The sequence below is a fragment of the Apium graveolens genome, chromosome 9 (genome assembly GCF_009905375.1).
Source record: "Apium graveolens cultivar Ventura chromosome 9, ASM990537v1, whole genome shotgun sequence".
Classification (NCBI taxonomy): Eukaryota; Viridiplantae; Streptophyta; class Magnoliopsida; order Apiales; family Apiaceae; genus Apium; species Apium graveolens.
The window spans coordinates 2,005,402-2,021,968 of NC_133655.1; the positions used below are offsets into that span (position 1 = coordinate 2,005,402).

General features: G+C 35.0%; 1 protein-coding gene across 1 annotated transcript; it reads left to right on the forward strand.

Moving 5' to 3' along the window:
* The first annotated feature begins 12,367 nt into the window (after nucleotides 1-12,367).
* Nucleotides 12,368-15,608, forward strand: LOC141683662 (uncharacterized). The gene is made up of 4 exons (XM_074488411.1): nucleotides 12,368-12,625; nucleotides 13,306-13,464; nucleotides 14,207-14,386; nucleotides 15,249-15,608. Exons 1-4 carry the CDS (start codon nucleotides 12,368-12,370, stop codon nucleotides 15,276-15,278), a joined length of 627 nt encoding a protein of 208 aa, XP_074344512.1. The 3' UTR covers nucleotides 15,279-15,608.
* The last annotated feature ends 959 nt before the right edge of the window (nucleotides 15,609-16,567 follow it).

Sequence of the window (16,567 nt, forward strand, 5' to 3'; positions counted from 1 at the left end):
TCTCAATCAAATGATCAATTTTGGAAAACTACTTTTTCCCATTCTCTTGAGACGTCTCACTACTGCTTTACGTGATCATTCTACAAATCGTAGGGTATCATGTTACTATGCTCATTTTCTCATGCTTATAGCAGATCATCTTCTCACACCTGAGCACAAAGCCCTTTTTGCTAACTCTGCAATAACCGAACCCCCTCCTGTAAGCAAAAAAATTTACACCCGCCAAGACACAACCTTCAAATTCATGCAAGTTCCAGTACTTGTATCTGCTTTCATGGCCACTTATATTCCCTTACCTATTTTCAATCTTCCCGGTCATGAACAGCAACCTCAACCTCCAGTGGTTCAAGCCACCCAGGCTCCTCCAACATCAGTTGCTCTTCCATTACAGGTAGTAATTCCTCACTCTCACTCCATTCCTACTTCTGTTGAAAGACCCCCAGTGGTCGATAGGACTGACCATGAAGTTGTAGAACCACAGCTTCAATCCCAGGTCATAGAGCCAAACACAGAGTCACAACCTATCTCAACCTCTCCCCCACTGTCTAAAATGTTACCCAGAAGATTAATAGGAAGTAGTGCATTGTTAAATGTGAGTGAACCCTCAGCTCTGCCTCCTCCAAAGAAAAGAAGAACTTATACTGAGGCATCTGAAAGCCCATCCTTGTCCTCCCAACAGGACATGGACTTTGAAATGGCCGATGAACAGTTACCAGAGCCATTCTCTCAACAGGATGAATCTATTGAAATTCGCCATAGGGTCATGGCATCTTGTACTGAGTCAAGCACAATTCCATTACTCACAATGGAACCATACATATCCACAGATGATACTCAGGACACAGAGCGAGGAGTGCACATAGAGTCTGTTACAGTGCCTGCCATAGTTACGGCAGAAGAGCAGTCACATGCTTCTGAGGGAAAATCTGACTCTCATCCACCTTTAATAGAGTCATTTTCTCCCCTCCCAGATCAAACACCTCTGGCTCCCTCACGGGATTCTCCACTCGCAGATTTATCTGGAGAAAGTGGAGGGCAACTCGGTCAATCTATCCCTGAAGCAATTCAGACATCTATTTCACATGAAATGATAGGTTTGACTGAGGATCGGGACTCGCGAATTCCCATTGCACCACCACTGACCTCTCTTGAAGAGGCTAGGATGATTTTAACTGCAGGTACAGAAGAACAGCAACAGGAAGACTCCTCACGAGCAATTATATTGAGAGAAACACAAGCACGTGAGGTGAGTGAACCAAACACGAGTGAAATTCAGGTGAGAGCACACACAGACACAGATACTGAAAACCTGTTAGCTCAAATTGCTGCTCTAAAACAAGAACTTGCTAAAAGCCAAGCTGAGGCTCAAGCATTCAAAGCACAAGTGGTTGAACGGTTTTCTTCTTCCACCTCTGTCAACAATCAGCTGGCACTCATAAGAAATGATATCTCAGATCCCAAGAACACTGTCACACCAAAGCTCAATTCCATTCAGGAAACTCCAACTTTATCATCTGATGACATTTCTAACTTCTGCTCTCTACATACAAGGATGACTTCTCTTGAAGATTTGGTTGAAATGAATCATTCACTGGATTCCTCCAGATTTCTGAAGATAGAGACAGGTATGGAACATCTGAATGAAGGGATGAAGCACATGTACTACATGATCAAAAATTCTCACTGTCCCAATGAAGAACAAAGGACTTACTTTAAAGGGCCGTCTGGTGGAGGCTCAGGCTCGGGAGGTGATGGAGATCATGGAGGATCTAAGGGAAAGTCCGGAGAGGATCCCTCAACTAAGGGGGAGAAGAAAGGGAATAGTGGAAAGGGGAAAGAAAAAGATACCTCTGCTGGAGACAAAGGAAAGGCTGATGATGTCTACTACAGTGGAGAACAGGATGACTTTGATATTTTTGACATTCCCACTGAACCAGTCTTGGAAGATAAAGATGGTTTATTTGAAGCTGAAGAGGAAAGTGATTTTGGAGAATGGGAAGAGGAAGCTACAGTGGATCCTATCTTTGAAAAAGAGTTTCAGCAGCAGCAGTCAGAGATGAAAAGAAAAGAAGCTGAACTCAAAAAGGTCTCCCAGATCATTGACATGAAGAAAGAAATTCAAAGAACAGAAACTCTTCAAAAGCAACGTCTTCATGACATTAAGGCTCAAGAAAGGAGAAGAGATGTCAGACTGAATATTGGTGAAAAATGGGATGAAGCTAGGAGAGTACTTGATATGCCTCAGCTGAGCACTAACAATGATAGGCAGTTCCTACATCTTTTTGACAAGCTGGAAATCTCAAATCCTAACAATGGCATGTACATGAATGCTATCAAGACTGAAGTCTCAAGGATCACAGCTGCTTTTGATAGATCCCTAAATGAGATGAGCATTTTTGTATATTGTCAGAGTGAAGGATCTTTCAAGGTGTCACTTCATCTGTTTGAGAATCGTTCTTTGTCAGAGATTTGGGTTCTTCTCAACAAGGTAAAAAGAAGCTCAGAATTGAATGAAGTTCTTCGAGAAAGGCTTAAAGAGTTTACCAGCAGGGCTAGTCCTCAAGTGGTCAACAATCCTCATCAGGTGAGATTCTTTAAGTCTGATTGTCTTCAAATCTGTCAGCTAGATGTACAATCTCTTAAAGACTACTCAGCTAAGCATCTGGTCTGGATGGAACATCATTTAAGAACTGCTGGATACTCATCCATGTTGAAGACTCAAGCTGCTAATTTGATTCAAGCTTATTGTGAAAAGAATATTAAAAGGTACAATCAGATCAAGAATAAGCTGAAGTCAGTTGAAGTTCAACCAGTCAGACCAACAAGCTTCACTTCAGAAAAGGATCGTGTCTTTGACAAAGAGTTGCTTCAAGAGTTAGAAGAAGGTGAAGTCAGAAGCGAAGACAACTGAAGTCAATTAGCTCAAAACTCAATGTAATATGATTAGAGCTTTATGAATCAAGATAGACTAATGTAGTTATATGTTCAGGCTAGAGGAACATCTATCTTGTATTCACTTGTAAATTTCTTTTGGAATCTGGAAAATGTTAAATATAATCCAGAACTTTTCTGCTATTTACTTTGCATTACTGTTATATCTTTTTCTTATTTGTTAGTTGAGTTATCCTCTAGGTATTTGTTGTTATTGTCTAACAAGCAAATAGGGGGAGATTGAAAGGCATATGTCATAGCCTATTTATATTCGAGGATTTAACTCAACTCAAATAAGAATGTAATAAGTAAATAGTGGATCTATCGTCAGAGAGATCTCATAGAGTAACATCTGTCAAAGGGTTAAGAAACATTATTCATCTACAAACTTGAAGACTTAATTCACTGGAAGAAGCTCAAGAAATTGATCAAGCCTCAGTGATATAAATCAAGATTGTGGATTTAATCAAGTGACAGAGATCTCGTCAGGGTATCAATTAATTACAAGGATTTAGTCTGAAGAAAATCAAGAGTATCAAGGTCAAGGCTTGAAGAAACGTCACGGAAGTTAGTCACTCATGAACCAGACAGTACATCGAGTGTCAACATTGAAGTGGTGGAATTGATTCATAATTGACAGTAATTTTCAGAAGATTTTCAGAAGAATGGTTGCTGCTCAAGATTAGTATTAATTCTCTATTAATTAATTAAGTCATATAATTTAATTAAGAAAATAAATTATATCTGCAAAGATTAATTTATTGATTAATTGAATTAATTGATTAATTAATTCAGAACTAATATTAAGGATTTTCAGAATTGTTATTAGATTAAAATCTATTAATAATTCAGTAAGGCAATATGATTTGAACTACTATGACAATCGGTATGACAATTGATAGTCATACCGAAAGTCTTGCTAGTTCATTATGATTGTCTTGCTAGCTATTGGGATTGTCTTGCTAGTTTAAAATGATAGTCTCACCGAAAGTCCTACCAGTTCAAATGGATTGTCATGCCAGTTCATTTGATTGTCTTGCTGAAAGTGTTCATTTGATTGTCTTGCTAGTTCATTATGATTGTCTTGCTAGCTATTGGGATTGTCTTGCTAGTTCAAAATGATAGTCTCACCGAAAGTCCTACCAGTTCAAATGAGTTGTCATGCCAGTTCATTTGATTGTCTTGCCGAAAGTGTTGCTGATTCAACAAGACTGTCTTGTTTACTTAATCAACACAAAGCAGAAGCCATTCACTAACACAGAAACAGAGTACACAAGTCAAGAACAGAGCAGAAACAAAAGCAAATTATTTTATTTTTCATCTGCTTTATTCAAGATCAAAATTCTAGATTGTAAAGTTAAATTCAATCCACTAGAATTATTTATCTTGTTCTTGTATAACAATCTAGCGGATTAAAATCCCTAGAACTTAATCTCAAATCGCATTTAACATTTGATCTTTTAATTGCAAAAATAGAAAAAGTTCATGTCGAATTTATTCTAGATTTGTAATAATTGATTTTAGATTAATCCCTTGTAACCGATACCGTAGTTGTAACACTTGTCAAGTTTAATAAAAGTTTTATTTAACTTGAATTTTGTTTCACCTTTTTATTCCGCATTTTATTCGATTAAACGGTATTGTTTGCATTCAACCCCCCCCTTCTACAAACAAATTGGGACCTAACATGATGTTCCTCCATGCATTTGGAGGAAGTTGACATGGGTTAACTTGAACATCAGTTAACAAATGAGGAATGAATTCATGAAATGGATACCTAAGGCCGGCTACTAAGGCTCTTCTGTAAATAAAAGTGGCATAACCTTCCCATTGACAAGTACGATAGCCGAGAGTGGCGGGAGTAATTCTAAGGAAAGGGGAAGCTTATATAAACGATTATAACTTTCTATCATACCATCTATTTCATGATAGGTATTCCCATGATTATAAGAATCTAAGTCAGAAAGGGAAGGATATTCATCCCCCCTAACGTTAATCATGTCAATGAGAGATGTATATACTGGAGAATTTCGATTGGAGTACCTCCTTTGGACGTGTTCATCTTGGCCAGCCTGGAAAGGTCACGGTCCGCCATTGAAATGTTTGGGAAGGAGGCTTGGATTTGCAGAAATGGATGAAGATGGTGGAGCAACTCGGAAAATAGTGGTGGAGAAAATGCCGAAAATCTCCTTCTTAGAGGGAAAATGAGAGGATTTATGAGTAAAGAGTGAAGTGAGGAACTCCACTCCACTATTATATAGCAACGAGTAGGAAGGTGAATCGACAAAAAAAGTTAATGAAAGCCCACAAAAACAAATCCCAAATAGAAAAGCCCATGAAATAGACCAGTCTATAATGTTTGAGGACAATTGAAAAGACTATAAGTCGATCAGAATCCTTGTCGATTGAGGTTTGAATCCTGGTCGATTGAGGTTGGAATCTTGGTTGATTTTTCATTCGACAGGAGTGATTAAAAAGATTATAAGTCGATCAGAATCCTGGTCGATTGAGGTTGGAATCCCGGTCGATTGAGGTTTCAATCCTGGTCGATTTAGGTTGGAATCCTGATCGATTTGTCACTCGACAAGAGTAGTCAAAAAGATTATAAGTCGATCAGAGTCCTGGTCGATGTAGGTTGGAATCCTGATCGATTTGTCACTCGACAAGAGTGGTCAAAAATACTATAAGTCGATCAGAAACCTGGTCGATGTAGGTTGGAATCCTGGTCGATTTGTCACTCGACAAGCATGATCAAAAAGCTCATAGTTCGACCAGAATCCTGGTCGATTTGTCACTCGACCAGGGTGAACAAAGAAGCAATTAGTCGACCAGAATCCTGGTCGGTTCGAGCAGAATTCTGGTCAATTTGTCACTTGACCAGGGTGACCAAAGGAGTATTAAGTCGACCAGAATCATGGTCGATTTCGAGCAGAATCCTGGTTGAATTTTCACTCGACCAGAATGCCAAAATGAGCTATAAGTCGACCAGCATCTTGGTCGATTAGGGATGCATCCTGGTCAAAAAATCATGGTTATATTTTTGACATAAAAGTGAAAATGTTTGTGTAAAACATTCTTGAGACCCCCGAAGTCCCAACATTGGGGGCATTAACCGATTCAAAGCATATTTTAGAAGGAGAAGTATGTAAGGATAATGAGAATGGTAAATCGTTGTAAACATCTAGGTCGCTCCACACTTTATGATAAAACGATACCCTGGAAGGGCACGAATGACTTAACTTCTACAAAATCTTATGTTAAGGTTTCCTAGAAGTTGGTGGGCAAATGATATGGGCTGAAAATAAACCTAGACATAATTAGTGTTGTATTAATTAGACCTAATATGGTTTAATGACAAAGCCCAATTAATGAGGCTCGAAGCCCTAGTTATTTATTAATTACGAAATTAATAAATATGGTGAATTAACATCTCATTAAATGTGTCCAATAAAAGATGTAATTCTGTGACAAGTAGCCTCCAAGGCACCTAAATCAACAAGGAATTTGCTTCCTACGTTTTAGGACTCCAATGTCCATTAAAAGACGGAGGCTTACTCCCCAAGTCTCCTAACCCTAGTCTCATTCATGGACATCCAACATTTATATAAAGGGCCCTACCCCATCAATTAGAACTACGTATTTTGACTTGATCCTTAGCACACAGCAAGTTACGTAGGCATCTTGTGAAGACAGGTTGAGTCACGAAACACGAGAACAGTGAAATAGAGTCTTGGAGCTCACGAACCCTAGTAATAAATACATCCTAGATTTTATCCATAACAAGGTCATAGACCAATTCATTACGCTTCACATTTTGTAAGTTAAAGATCACACTTGAAGATGTTTGCCTGATTGTGTTGTTACTGATCATATTACCTATTACTGATCATATTGTTACTTGGAACCAATTGAACAATAATAGATATGCAGGTCTGAGCTCTTGTTCAGCATCCGAAAGAAATTCCATAGGAGCCTACTTACGCACTAGAACGTTAACCTTGGAGCAGATATCCACCAGACTGTCGCGCAACAGTTATATTAATTTAGGGCAAAATTTTATTTTTGGTTTTATTAAAAATCAAATTAGTTTTGGTTACATCTTGTTATATAAATAATACTTTAGTTAAACTCAAGGAGCTAATTTTTCAAAACTCGTAAATTTGATTTAAAACTTGAAATTTAGTTAAAATTTAGTTAATTTATTACTCCGTTCGTCTCATGCATTTATTTACACATTCATATATATCAATTCTTTACATTCCAAAAAATTGACATAAATAGTAAAATTTTATAATTATAAAAATTAGTTACTAACCCCTAATTTCATTTTACATATTAAATATTGATTGATTTCAGCCCTTTATCCATTTTCCTTAATTTTCAATACTAATTTACACTTTTCATTAGTCCGACTTTTTTCGACGTCAGGTTTTATACTAAATAATTCATTTGAAATGTATATAACTTTCTATTCATATGCTCACTATATTAGCACTCTCATATCTTATATAAAAGTGGGTGAGCGGCAAACACTCTATCTTAGATAGATCTTAGATAGTTGACTGTTAACATGGGTAACTGGATATAAGATAATCAGCAAATCAACAGAGATATTATATCGTTCATTCGGATTTCAGGGCGTTTGTCGACCCCGACGATTGTTCGTCATAATAATATTTATTGATCATAGACTTGGTGGAGAGGTGGAGGTCATAGACCAATTCATTACGCTTCAAATTTTGTGAGTTAATGATCACACTTGAAGATGTTTACCTTATTATGTTGTTACTGTTCATAGTACCTATTACCGATCATATTGTTACCTATAGAAAATTTGAGCATCTGAAACCGTATCCAACCGGGAGGATACGAGGATTATGAGAGAGAGAGAGATGTATAGGCAAGATAGGGTGACTCTTCATAAGTTACGTGAAATATATGGTTATAGGCCGGAAGGGGAGCAACCTCTAGAGTTTCTTCAGCAGAATCCTATATTTCAAACCTGGGCATATTTTCTATTTGTGACTAAAGGTATATTATTTTCTACGTTATCTCAGAATGAGATGCATCCCCGATATTCACACCTTATACATGTACAAATTAGATTATAAATTATGTTCGGGGCGGCTGTTTTGAGATACTTGTATAGATCCTTCTCCATAATTGTGAGAAATATTGTGATAACCTGAAAAGATATTTTATATTATTGATATTGCATTTCATTCGATACACAAAACACAATATATTTAAAAATATAATCCATATAATTTTTTTATATCAAATCTGACCTTTTTCATTTAATTATGATTTCTTTAAAAAAATAGATGGAACTATTTTGAGAAAATTGAAGTTATGCACAGAAGGGAGTGTCCACAATGAATCAGGAGGGTTGTGGTGTATGTCTGTGCTTGGGGGACCCCCTCGGGTATGCTCTAGCTGGGTTGGATCCTAGCTGGGAGGTGATCTTGGTCCCGGGTTGGCCCTGAGCCTGTGTCTCCACTTGACTATTTTAAGTGAGGGGGGTCTTGGTCATTCAACTGACGTGTCTCATCTTAGATCTGGGTCGGGCTCTAGCCGTGTTACTTATACCCTATCATTGTGTAATAAATTGTCGGATGTAATATATCATATCTTATATATAATAGGAATAAGAGGGATTGTATCCAAATTTTGATAGTCATATTATTAACGATCAATATAATAAAGTTTGTTATATATAAAAACAAATAGATGAAAAAAATACATAATTAGAAACGACCTATTTTTTAGTTGTACAATATCTTTTAAATCATCAGTTGAATTAAATATTGTATAAGATAGGGCGAAAATAAAACAAAACTAAAACCATTAAATTTGTTTTTATGTTCGTGTTTCAACTTTAAATTGATTCTTTTTCTAATACCATTGTAAATTAATAAATAATTTAAAAATATACATTTTGAAGTTGCACATTTTTTATTTTTTCTTCAAACTTCTGATACACAATTTGCACCATTTGAATCTTTAGGTACATATCTTTCATTTCAAAAAATAGCCTCCACTAACGGTGTTAAATGAAATTAACGGTTGTACACAAAATGCATGTTTTTTTGTTAATTTCAGGTACGCATTTTGTTATTTTCAAACTACAGGTACGCAAGTCGCCCAACTTGAAAACTTCAGGCACACATCTTACATTTTATTCTTGATTCTACTGTCGGGTTCCATATTTGGGCAACTCAAGTATAAAATAAGAGTAGTACTTCCTCTGTTCCATTTTAATAGTCACTTAACTTTACCGCACTCATTTCTAAATGTTTTGACCGCATAGTTAAAATAATAATCTTCAAAATTTTATTTTATAAATGAAAATATATAACTTAAACTTTTATTTTTACTAAAATGAAATTATAAAAATAATAATTTTTATTATGAAGTTAATGCATATTGAGATGTGTAAAGAAAAGTTAAGAAACAATTAAAAGGAAACAGAGGAGATTAGTCAATTTTTTTAGAAAGTATCTACAATATACCAAAACAAAATACGTTGATGTCATAGTTGCTAATGTGTCAAATTCTCGTTAAATTGATGACATCATCAAATCTTATATATCAAACTCACATTAATGATGATGTCATTTTTCACTAATATTTCTCTCTAATTAATTTTACTTTCAACCCTCTCTTTCATTTTAATCCTCCGCTCATTCTCTCTTCCCCATTTTTCATTTCATTTCCTCTTTTTTATAGCCTTCAATTACTCTTCACTAATTGCCACTCTTCTACTAATTTAATTTTTTTTCAATTTATTTTATATTTTTATATTTAATAAAAATTGATAATATAAAATATTACAATTTGTGTCATACCATTTTCTTGTGTTACATTATAAACACAACATAGTATATATTGAAATCAAACTATCTCAAAATAGATTTTTATAAAAGAAATTATATAACCGGGCATACTAATCCAGTAATTATAGGGTGATGGCAAAAAATACTTTTTTTTTAGAAGTTGTAACAAGAATACCATTTTTTGGAGTTTATGGCCAATAATATCATTTTAATACGCATTTTAGAAATAGGTAAATGTATTACGCATCTGAAAAATGGGTATTACATAAAAAAAGTAAAAAAAAAAAGAACAAGTGATACGAATGTCACACCATAATCAAATTGGTGATACGCATTATGTGAATGCGTATCTCTTTTTTAATTTTTTTCAACTTTTTTTAATATGAATTACCCATTTTTAAAAGACATATTAGTAATACCTTACTGAAAAATACGTATTATGAGGGTATTTTTGGCCAAAATTTTAAAAAGATGTATTTTTATCATAAACTCTAAAAAAAGAGGTATTTTTGTCATTTTTTCGTAATTATAACATTCCTTCAACCGTGCTGGAGTATTAATTATCAGCAGTCAAGTTCATTAAATAAGTAACTGGACTAATAAATACGACCAGGATAATCAAAGTAGTAGTAGTAACATGTAATTTAGGAAAGTAAAAAATGTTTGTGGACAGTATTAACAGAGGGAGTTATTATTTGTAATAAAAAAGAAGAAAAAAGGACAACACTGCTTAATTTCAAGGGCTCCCGGGCAAACATGATAGTAGTACAGTACTAACACTAGTACTAGCGGTCTCTCATTTACCTCGATAAACGTAAGATTATATACATACAAGGGCAGGCTCAGTCTCAGGCTCTCGATTAGGTTATGTACGCTGGAAATGAAAGGTTCATAGATAGAGAGAACTGGTAGCATTTTACAATAATGTAAGGCTTACTGCTAAAATCAAACTCATTTAATTTATGTACAAGATCTTGTTTCCTCAACTCTTCACTTCTCGCTGCTTCATTAATTTCAGGTATTGTTTCATTATTTCTTTTGTTATTAGTGATTATACTTTGTTTACTACTCAAAATGATTTATGTGTTGTGTGTACTAAACATTATTTACCAATTTCTGAGTTGTACCTTCCTTTTCGACCAACATCATAGATTTGAATTAAGCCATTGCTTTAACAGAGGTTTAGATTAAGAACTGAGGTTTAACAGAGGTTTAGATTTAGAGGCACTTATAAGTTTAAACCCACAGGTAGTGATAACCCTCATAATTACATATGTTTTGTTCCCTTCTTTTTTCTGGCACATTTGCAGTCTCCTGTTATATGATACATTCCGAGTATCCGCTTTTAATTTTTTTTATCTGGCACATAGCTATGGTCTAGGGATGATAAGCTAGTGTTTATGTTCTCTAGCATTATGAGTTAATATAGTTTCATTGCGGTTGCTAAAAAGGAGATCAAAGGCCTTATAAAAATTAACTTTTGTACCTGAAGTGAGATGAAGGTTGCATTCTTAATTTACTGGATGTTGGAGATTAGTCTATTTTCCTTGTTGTTCTTCATTGGAACAGTGAGTTCTTAATTACTCGCTGTATTGGATTTGAAAGAGTTTAAGGGCTCATTATTTTTGTTGCATTAGTTGTTGGCCGTTGTTGGGCTTACTTGTGTGAAAAATATGACCAAGTCAATTATAGTATAGTTTAGGTTTTTAAATGATTTCTTCAACCATAGCATTCTTGTGATCAATGTTTTAACTTATGTATATAATTCTCTATGTAATTATTTTATGTTTCTAGTATAACAAATCATGTTGATATTCTACTTTTACTGAAAATTATCACATTTGTAGGTTAAAATGGTAAGTTCACAAAAGCTAAGACGTTTGCAAAAGAAGATTGTGGTAATATATGGGGACCGTAATTTAAAATATGGTGTTGGACATGGCGCACTCATTAGTCGGAATGGTTTAATTTTGACTGCATTTCATCTTGTTGACAAGCAACCAATTGGTTCAAACATACATGTTAAATGCGATTGTGGGGATGGTACCAAACGCATGAAGGCACAAATTCTCAAAGTTGAAGCCGGATTGGATTTAGCTTTGCTAAAAGTTAATGGTACCAACTGTGAATATGCTAGGGTTGGTCCAGAGGTTCGCATGGGACAAAACGTGGAAATAGTGGTTTCTCGGGATGGTGATTCTTTCTACTACACGCGTGGCATTGTTGCTTTTGAGAGGAGGCCAGTTTCAGATATTTGTTGTCGTGAGGAAATAAATTTTATTAATGAAAATACCATCTTAGTTCAAGTGCATGGATTACATGGACTACCTGGATATTCGGGTGCCCCCATCTTCGACTCCCAATGTCGTTTGATTGGTATTTATAGTACCGGTTACATGAGAATGGATATGTTGGTCCATAGGGAACAGTTCAAGACATTTTGTCAGCCGTATATTAAGGTTTGTCATGCTTGCTGAGGAACCCTTTTAATTTAAGATTAATATTCAAGCTTCTGATTGTTTTTTCGCATTATAACAAGTCTAATAACATCGGAGACTCTTTTATAATTCTTGAGTTTAATAACTTAGCAAAGTGAAAATATGCAGGAGGGGGAGGAGGAGGTGGAGGCGGAGGCGGAGGAGGTGGAGAAGAAGAAGAAGAAGAAGAAGATAGAGGAGGGGCAGGAGGTGCTGGAGGAGGAGGTGGAGAAGAAGAAGAAGAAGAAGAAGATAGAGGAGGGGCAGGAGGTGCTGGAGGAGGAGGTGGAGAAAAAGAAGAAAAGAAAGAGGAAGAAGATAGAGGAGGGGGAGGACCTGAAGAAGAAAAAGAAAAAGGAGGAGGCGAAGACTAAAGACATGGTTAGTCATCATGTTACACACTGGTTATATATATATGGTTAGTCTCCATAAAAGTTTCTATGAAGACCTACTTTTTTGTGGAGACCAAATCCAATCCATACATATATTTATGATCCAATGGTCCTCTATTTATTTCTCTTTTTAATTATTTAAAAATTACAATTACAGGATCATGTATACACTTGTGTACAACTGTACATATAATTCCTAGACACCAGCTAAGTGGTACTTCAGTCTGGTATAAATCGTATAAATCTTTTCTCGTCGAGAAGCCTGCATTTGGTTGAAAATCTTTTTTCTGTAATTAACTGGCTGAAAACCCACCAATATCCATAGTTGAAGATGCTTCAGGTATTTCATCTATAATGGATGAGTTATTATGGAGTTTTATGGATTCAAGGCAAGAGACAACATTTTTATGTTGCAATCATTAATTCAAAATATTCGTTGATTACTAATGTTCTGTTAAGTGTCATGAGATATTGCAATACACACATGGTTCCAACATAATTGCAGTACACACGAGTTTAATAGTTCACAGACGAACTCTAAATGATATTAAGAAACTATGGAATTGTAGACAATATTTACAAGTCTAATAACAACGGAGACTCTTTTATAATTCTTGAGTTTAATAACTTAGCAAAGTAACATTTGAAAACTGAAATGTCCTAGTGCAGGAAGGGGAGGAGGAGAAGGGGCAGAAGAAGAAGAAGATAGAGGAGGGGCAGGAGGTGCTGGAGGAGGAGGTGGAGAAGAAGAAGAAGAAGATAGAGGAGGGGGAGGAGCTGAAGAAGAAAAAGAAAAAGAAAAAGGAGGAGGCGAAGACTAAAGACATGGTTAGTCATCATTTTACACACTGGATATATATATATGGTTAGTCTCCATAAAAGTTTCTATGGGGACCTACTTTTTTGTGGAGACCAAATCCAATCCATCCATATATTTATTATCCAATGGTCCTCTTTTTATTTCTCTTTTTGATTATTTAAAAATTACAATTACAGGATCATGTATACGCTGGTGTACAAGTGTACATATAATTCTTAGACACCAGCTAGGTGATACTTCAGTTTTAACTTTTATCAATATGGTTTCACAGTTTTTATCGTACGACACAATTTCAATATCCTGCACTTTTTTCAATGGTGTAAATCTTTTCTCGTCGAGAAGCCTGCATTTGTTTGAAAAACTTTTTTCTGTAATTAACTGGCTGAAAACTCACCAATATCCATAGTTGAAGATGCTTCAGGTATTTCATCTATAATGGATGAGTTATTATGGAGTTTTATGTAGACAAGGCAAGAGACAACTTTTTTATGTTGCAATCATTAATTCAAAATATTCGTTGATTACTAATGTTCTGTTAAGTGTCATGAGATATCGCAATACACACATGGTTCCAACATAATTGCAGTACACACGAGTTTAATAGTTCACAGACGAACTCTAAATGATATTAAGAAACTATGGAATTGTAGACAATATTTACAAGTCTAATAACAACGGAGACTCTTTTATAATTCTTGAGTTTAATAACTTAGCAAAGTAACATTTGAAAACTGAAATGTCCTAGTGCAGGAAGGGGAGGAGGAGAAGGGGCAGAAGAAGAAGAAGAGGAAGAAGAAGAAGAAGAAGAAGATAGAGGAGGGGCAGGAGGTGCTGGAGGAGGAGGTGGAGAAGAAGAAGAAGATAGAGGAGGGGGAGGTGCTGAAGAAGAAAAAGAAAAAGAAAAAGGAGGAGGCCAAGACTAAAGACATGGTTAGTCATCATTTTACACACTGGTTATATATATGGTTAGTCTCCCTAAAAGTTTCTATGGGGACCTACTTTTTTGTGGAGACCAAATCCAATCCATCCATATATTTATGATCCAATGGTCCTCTTTTTTTTTCTCTTTTTGATTATTTAAAAATTACAATTACAGGATCATGTATACGCTGGTGTACAAATGTACATATAATTCCTAGACACCAGCTAAGTGATACTTCAGTTTTAACTTTTATCAATATGGTTTCACAGTTTTTATCGTACGGCACAATTTCAATATCCTGCACTTTTTTCAATGGTATAAATCTTTTCTCGTCGAGAAGCCTGCATTTGTTTGAAAAACTTTTTTCTGTAATTAACTGGCTGAAAACTCACCATAGTTGGCTGAAAACTCACCAATATCCATAGTTGAAGATGCTTCAGGTATTTCATCTATAATGGATGAGTTATTATGGAGTTTTATGTAGACAAGGCAAGAGACAACTTTTTTATGTTGCAATCATTAATTCAAAATATTCGTTGATTACTAATGTTCTGTTAAGTGTCATTAGATATTGCAATACACACATGGTTCCAACAAACATAATTGCAGTACACACGAGTTTAATAGTTCACAGACGAACTCTGAAAAATATTTTTTGATTACTTTTGATTTTGTAGAGTAAATAGAGTAATGCAGTATACATAAGTTTTGTGGCTTAATTATGTTATGTACAAGCACAGAATATGATTTTGGTGACAATTAAACAAATGAACATGTTTGTGTTTTGTTTAAATTAATTAATTTCATTGAAAGTCATTTATGTAATCTCATTTTATTCTGAAATTTTTGTCTTTTGGATTCACGATACAGTCCCGAGACTCCCCAAGTAGAAAGTTCTGACGCGGAAGAGAATAATTCAGATTCCTATGTTAAAAGCTCAGAATCAGACGAAGATATTGATTCCAGTGCATCACTATTCTGCATTTTTTGCCAATTATTTTCTGCAGATTTCTGCAGTATTGTCATGCAGTATTCTGCAGATTTTTGGAGCAATTTTTTGCAGATTTTTTAAAATAGTTTGTTGCAGATTTTCTGCAGTTTTCTGTGTTACTCAATAGCAGGTTTGACAAAATTCTGAAGTAATGCACTTTATACAGATTTTCTGCATTAAACCGGAGCAGTTTTTTGTAAAATTCTGGAGCAATGTTCTGCAGTTTATTTAGAGCAGTTTCCGCAGATCTTTAGTAGTAGTATATGCAGATTTTTTTGCAGCGTTTAATGTTGATTTTCTGCAAATTTAAGTACATGCAATACCGATTCTTTGCAAGCAGAATACAGATTTTTTGCAAGCAGAAAGCAATAGTCTTAGCGTGAAAATCCTAAACTTTAGCCAAATGCTCTCTGTTCTATTAAATGAAAGAAATGACGAAAAAACTAGCTTCACCTAGAGTCTCTACGTTTTAATCATCTCTAATCTTGCTACATCATCAACTATCAAGCCCCTTTTCTGATTTCCAGCCCATGTCAAGATCCTGTGGAGTAGATGATCCTTAATTTGTTTAGTACCAAATGTTGGTTTTCCTGCACACTCAATAAAATTACTCCCTCCATCCCAATTTGACTTTTTACGGTCATATTAACCAAATTTTGACTGAAAATTTTCATATAGTATATAGTCGTAAAAAATTGTTTAGTGCCAAATGTTGGCTTTCCTGCACACTCAATAAAATTAATTCATCCGTCCCAATTTATCTCTCATATTTGACTTTTTGCAGTTAAATTGACCAAATTTTTGCTAAAAATTTCATATAATATATAATCGAAAAAAATTATAAAAATTATATCATTAGAAAGTACACGTAATCTATTTTATTTAATTTATGGGCAAAGTTGAGTCAATTTGACCACAAAAAATCAAACATGACAGATTAATTGGGACGGAGGGAGTAGTAAACAACAACTTTGTAAATTCTTAAGATCATACAATTGTTCAAACCCACTACAAATTTAATTTTAATGCACTGCAATTGTTAAAAATAAAGCAAGACACTGTATTTTTCCATCAAATCCTCCTCACAAGTGTTTGATATGCAACACATGGATTTTCCCCATCACAAGAGTAGGACAATACAGCACATAATATGCAAATTACAATATACAGTGCAAAACAACCAATACAGCATATTAAA

Coding starts and splice junctions, on each gene's coding strand:
- LOC141683662 (XM_074488411.1), top strand. CDS start 12,368: ATGCAGGAGGGGGAGGAGGAGGTGGAGGCGGAGGCGGAGGAGGTGGAG. Junction 12,626..13,305: donor AGGCGAAGACTAAAGACATG/GTTAGTCATCAT, acceptor GTCCTAGTGCAG/GAAGGGGAGGAGGAGAAGGG. Junction 13,465..14,206: donor AGGCGAAGACTAAAGACATG/GTTAGTCATCAT, acceptor GTCCTAGTGCAG/GAAGGGGAGGAGGAGAAGGG.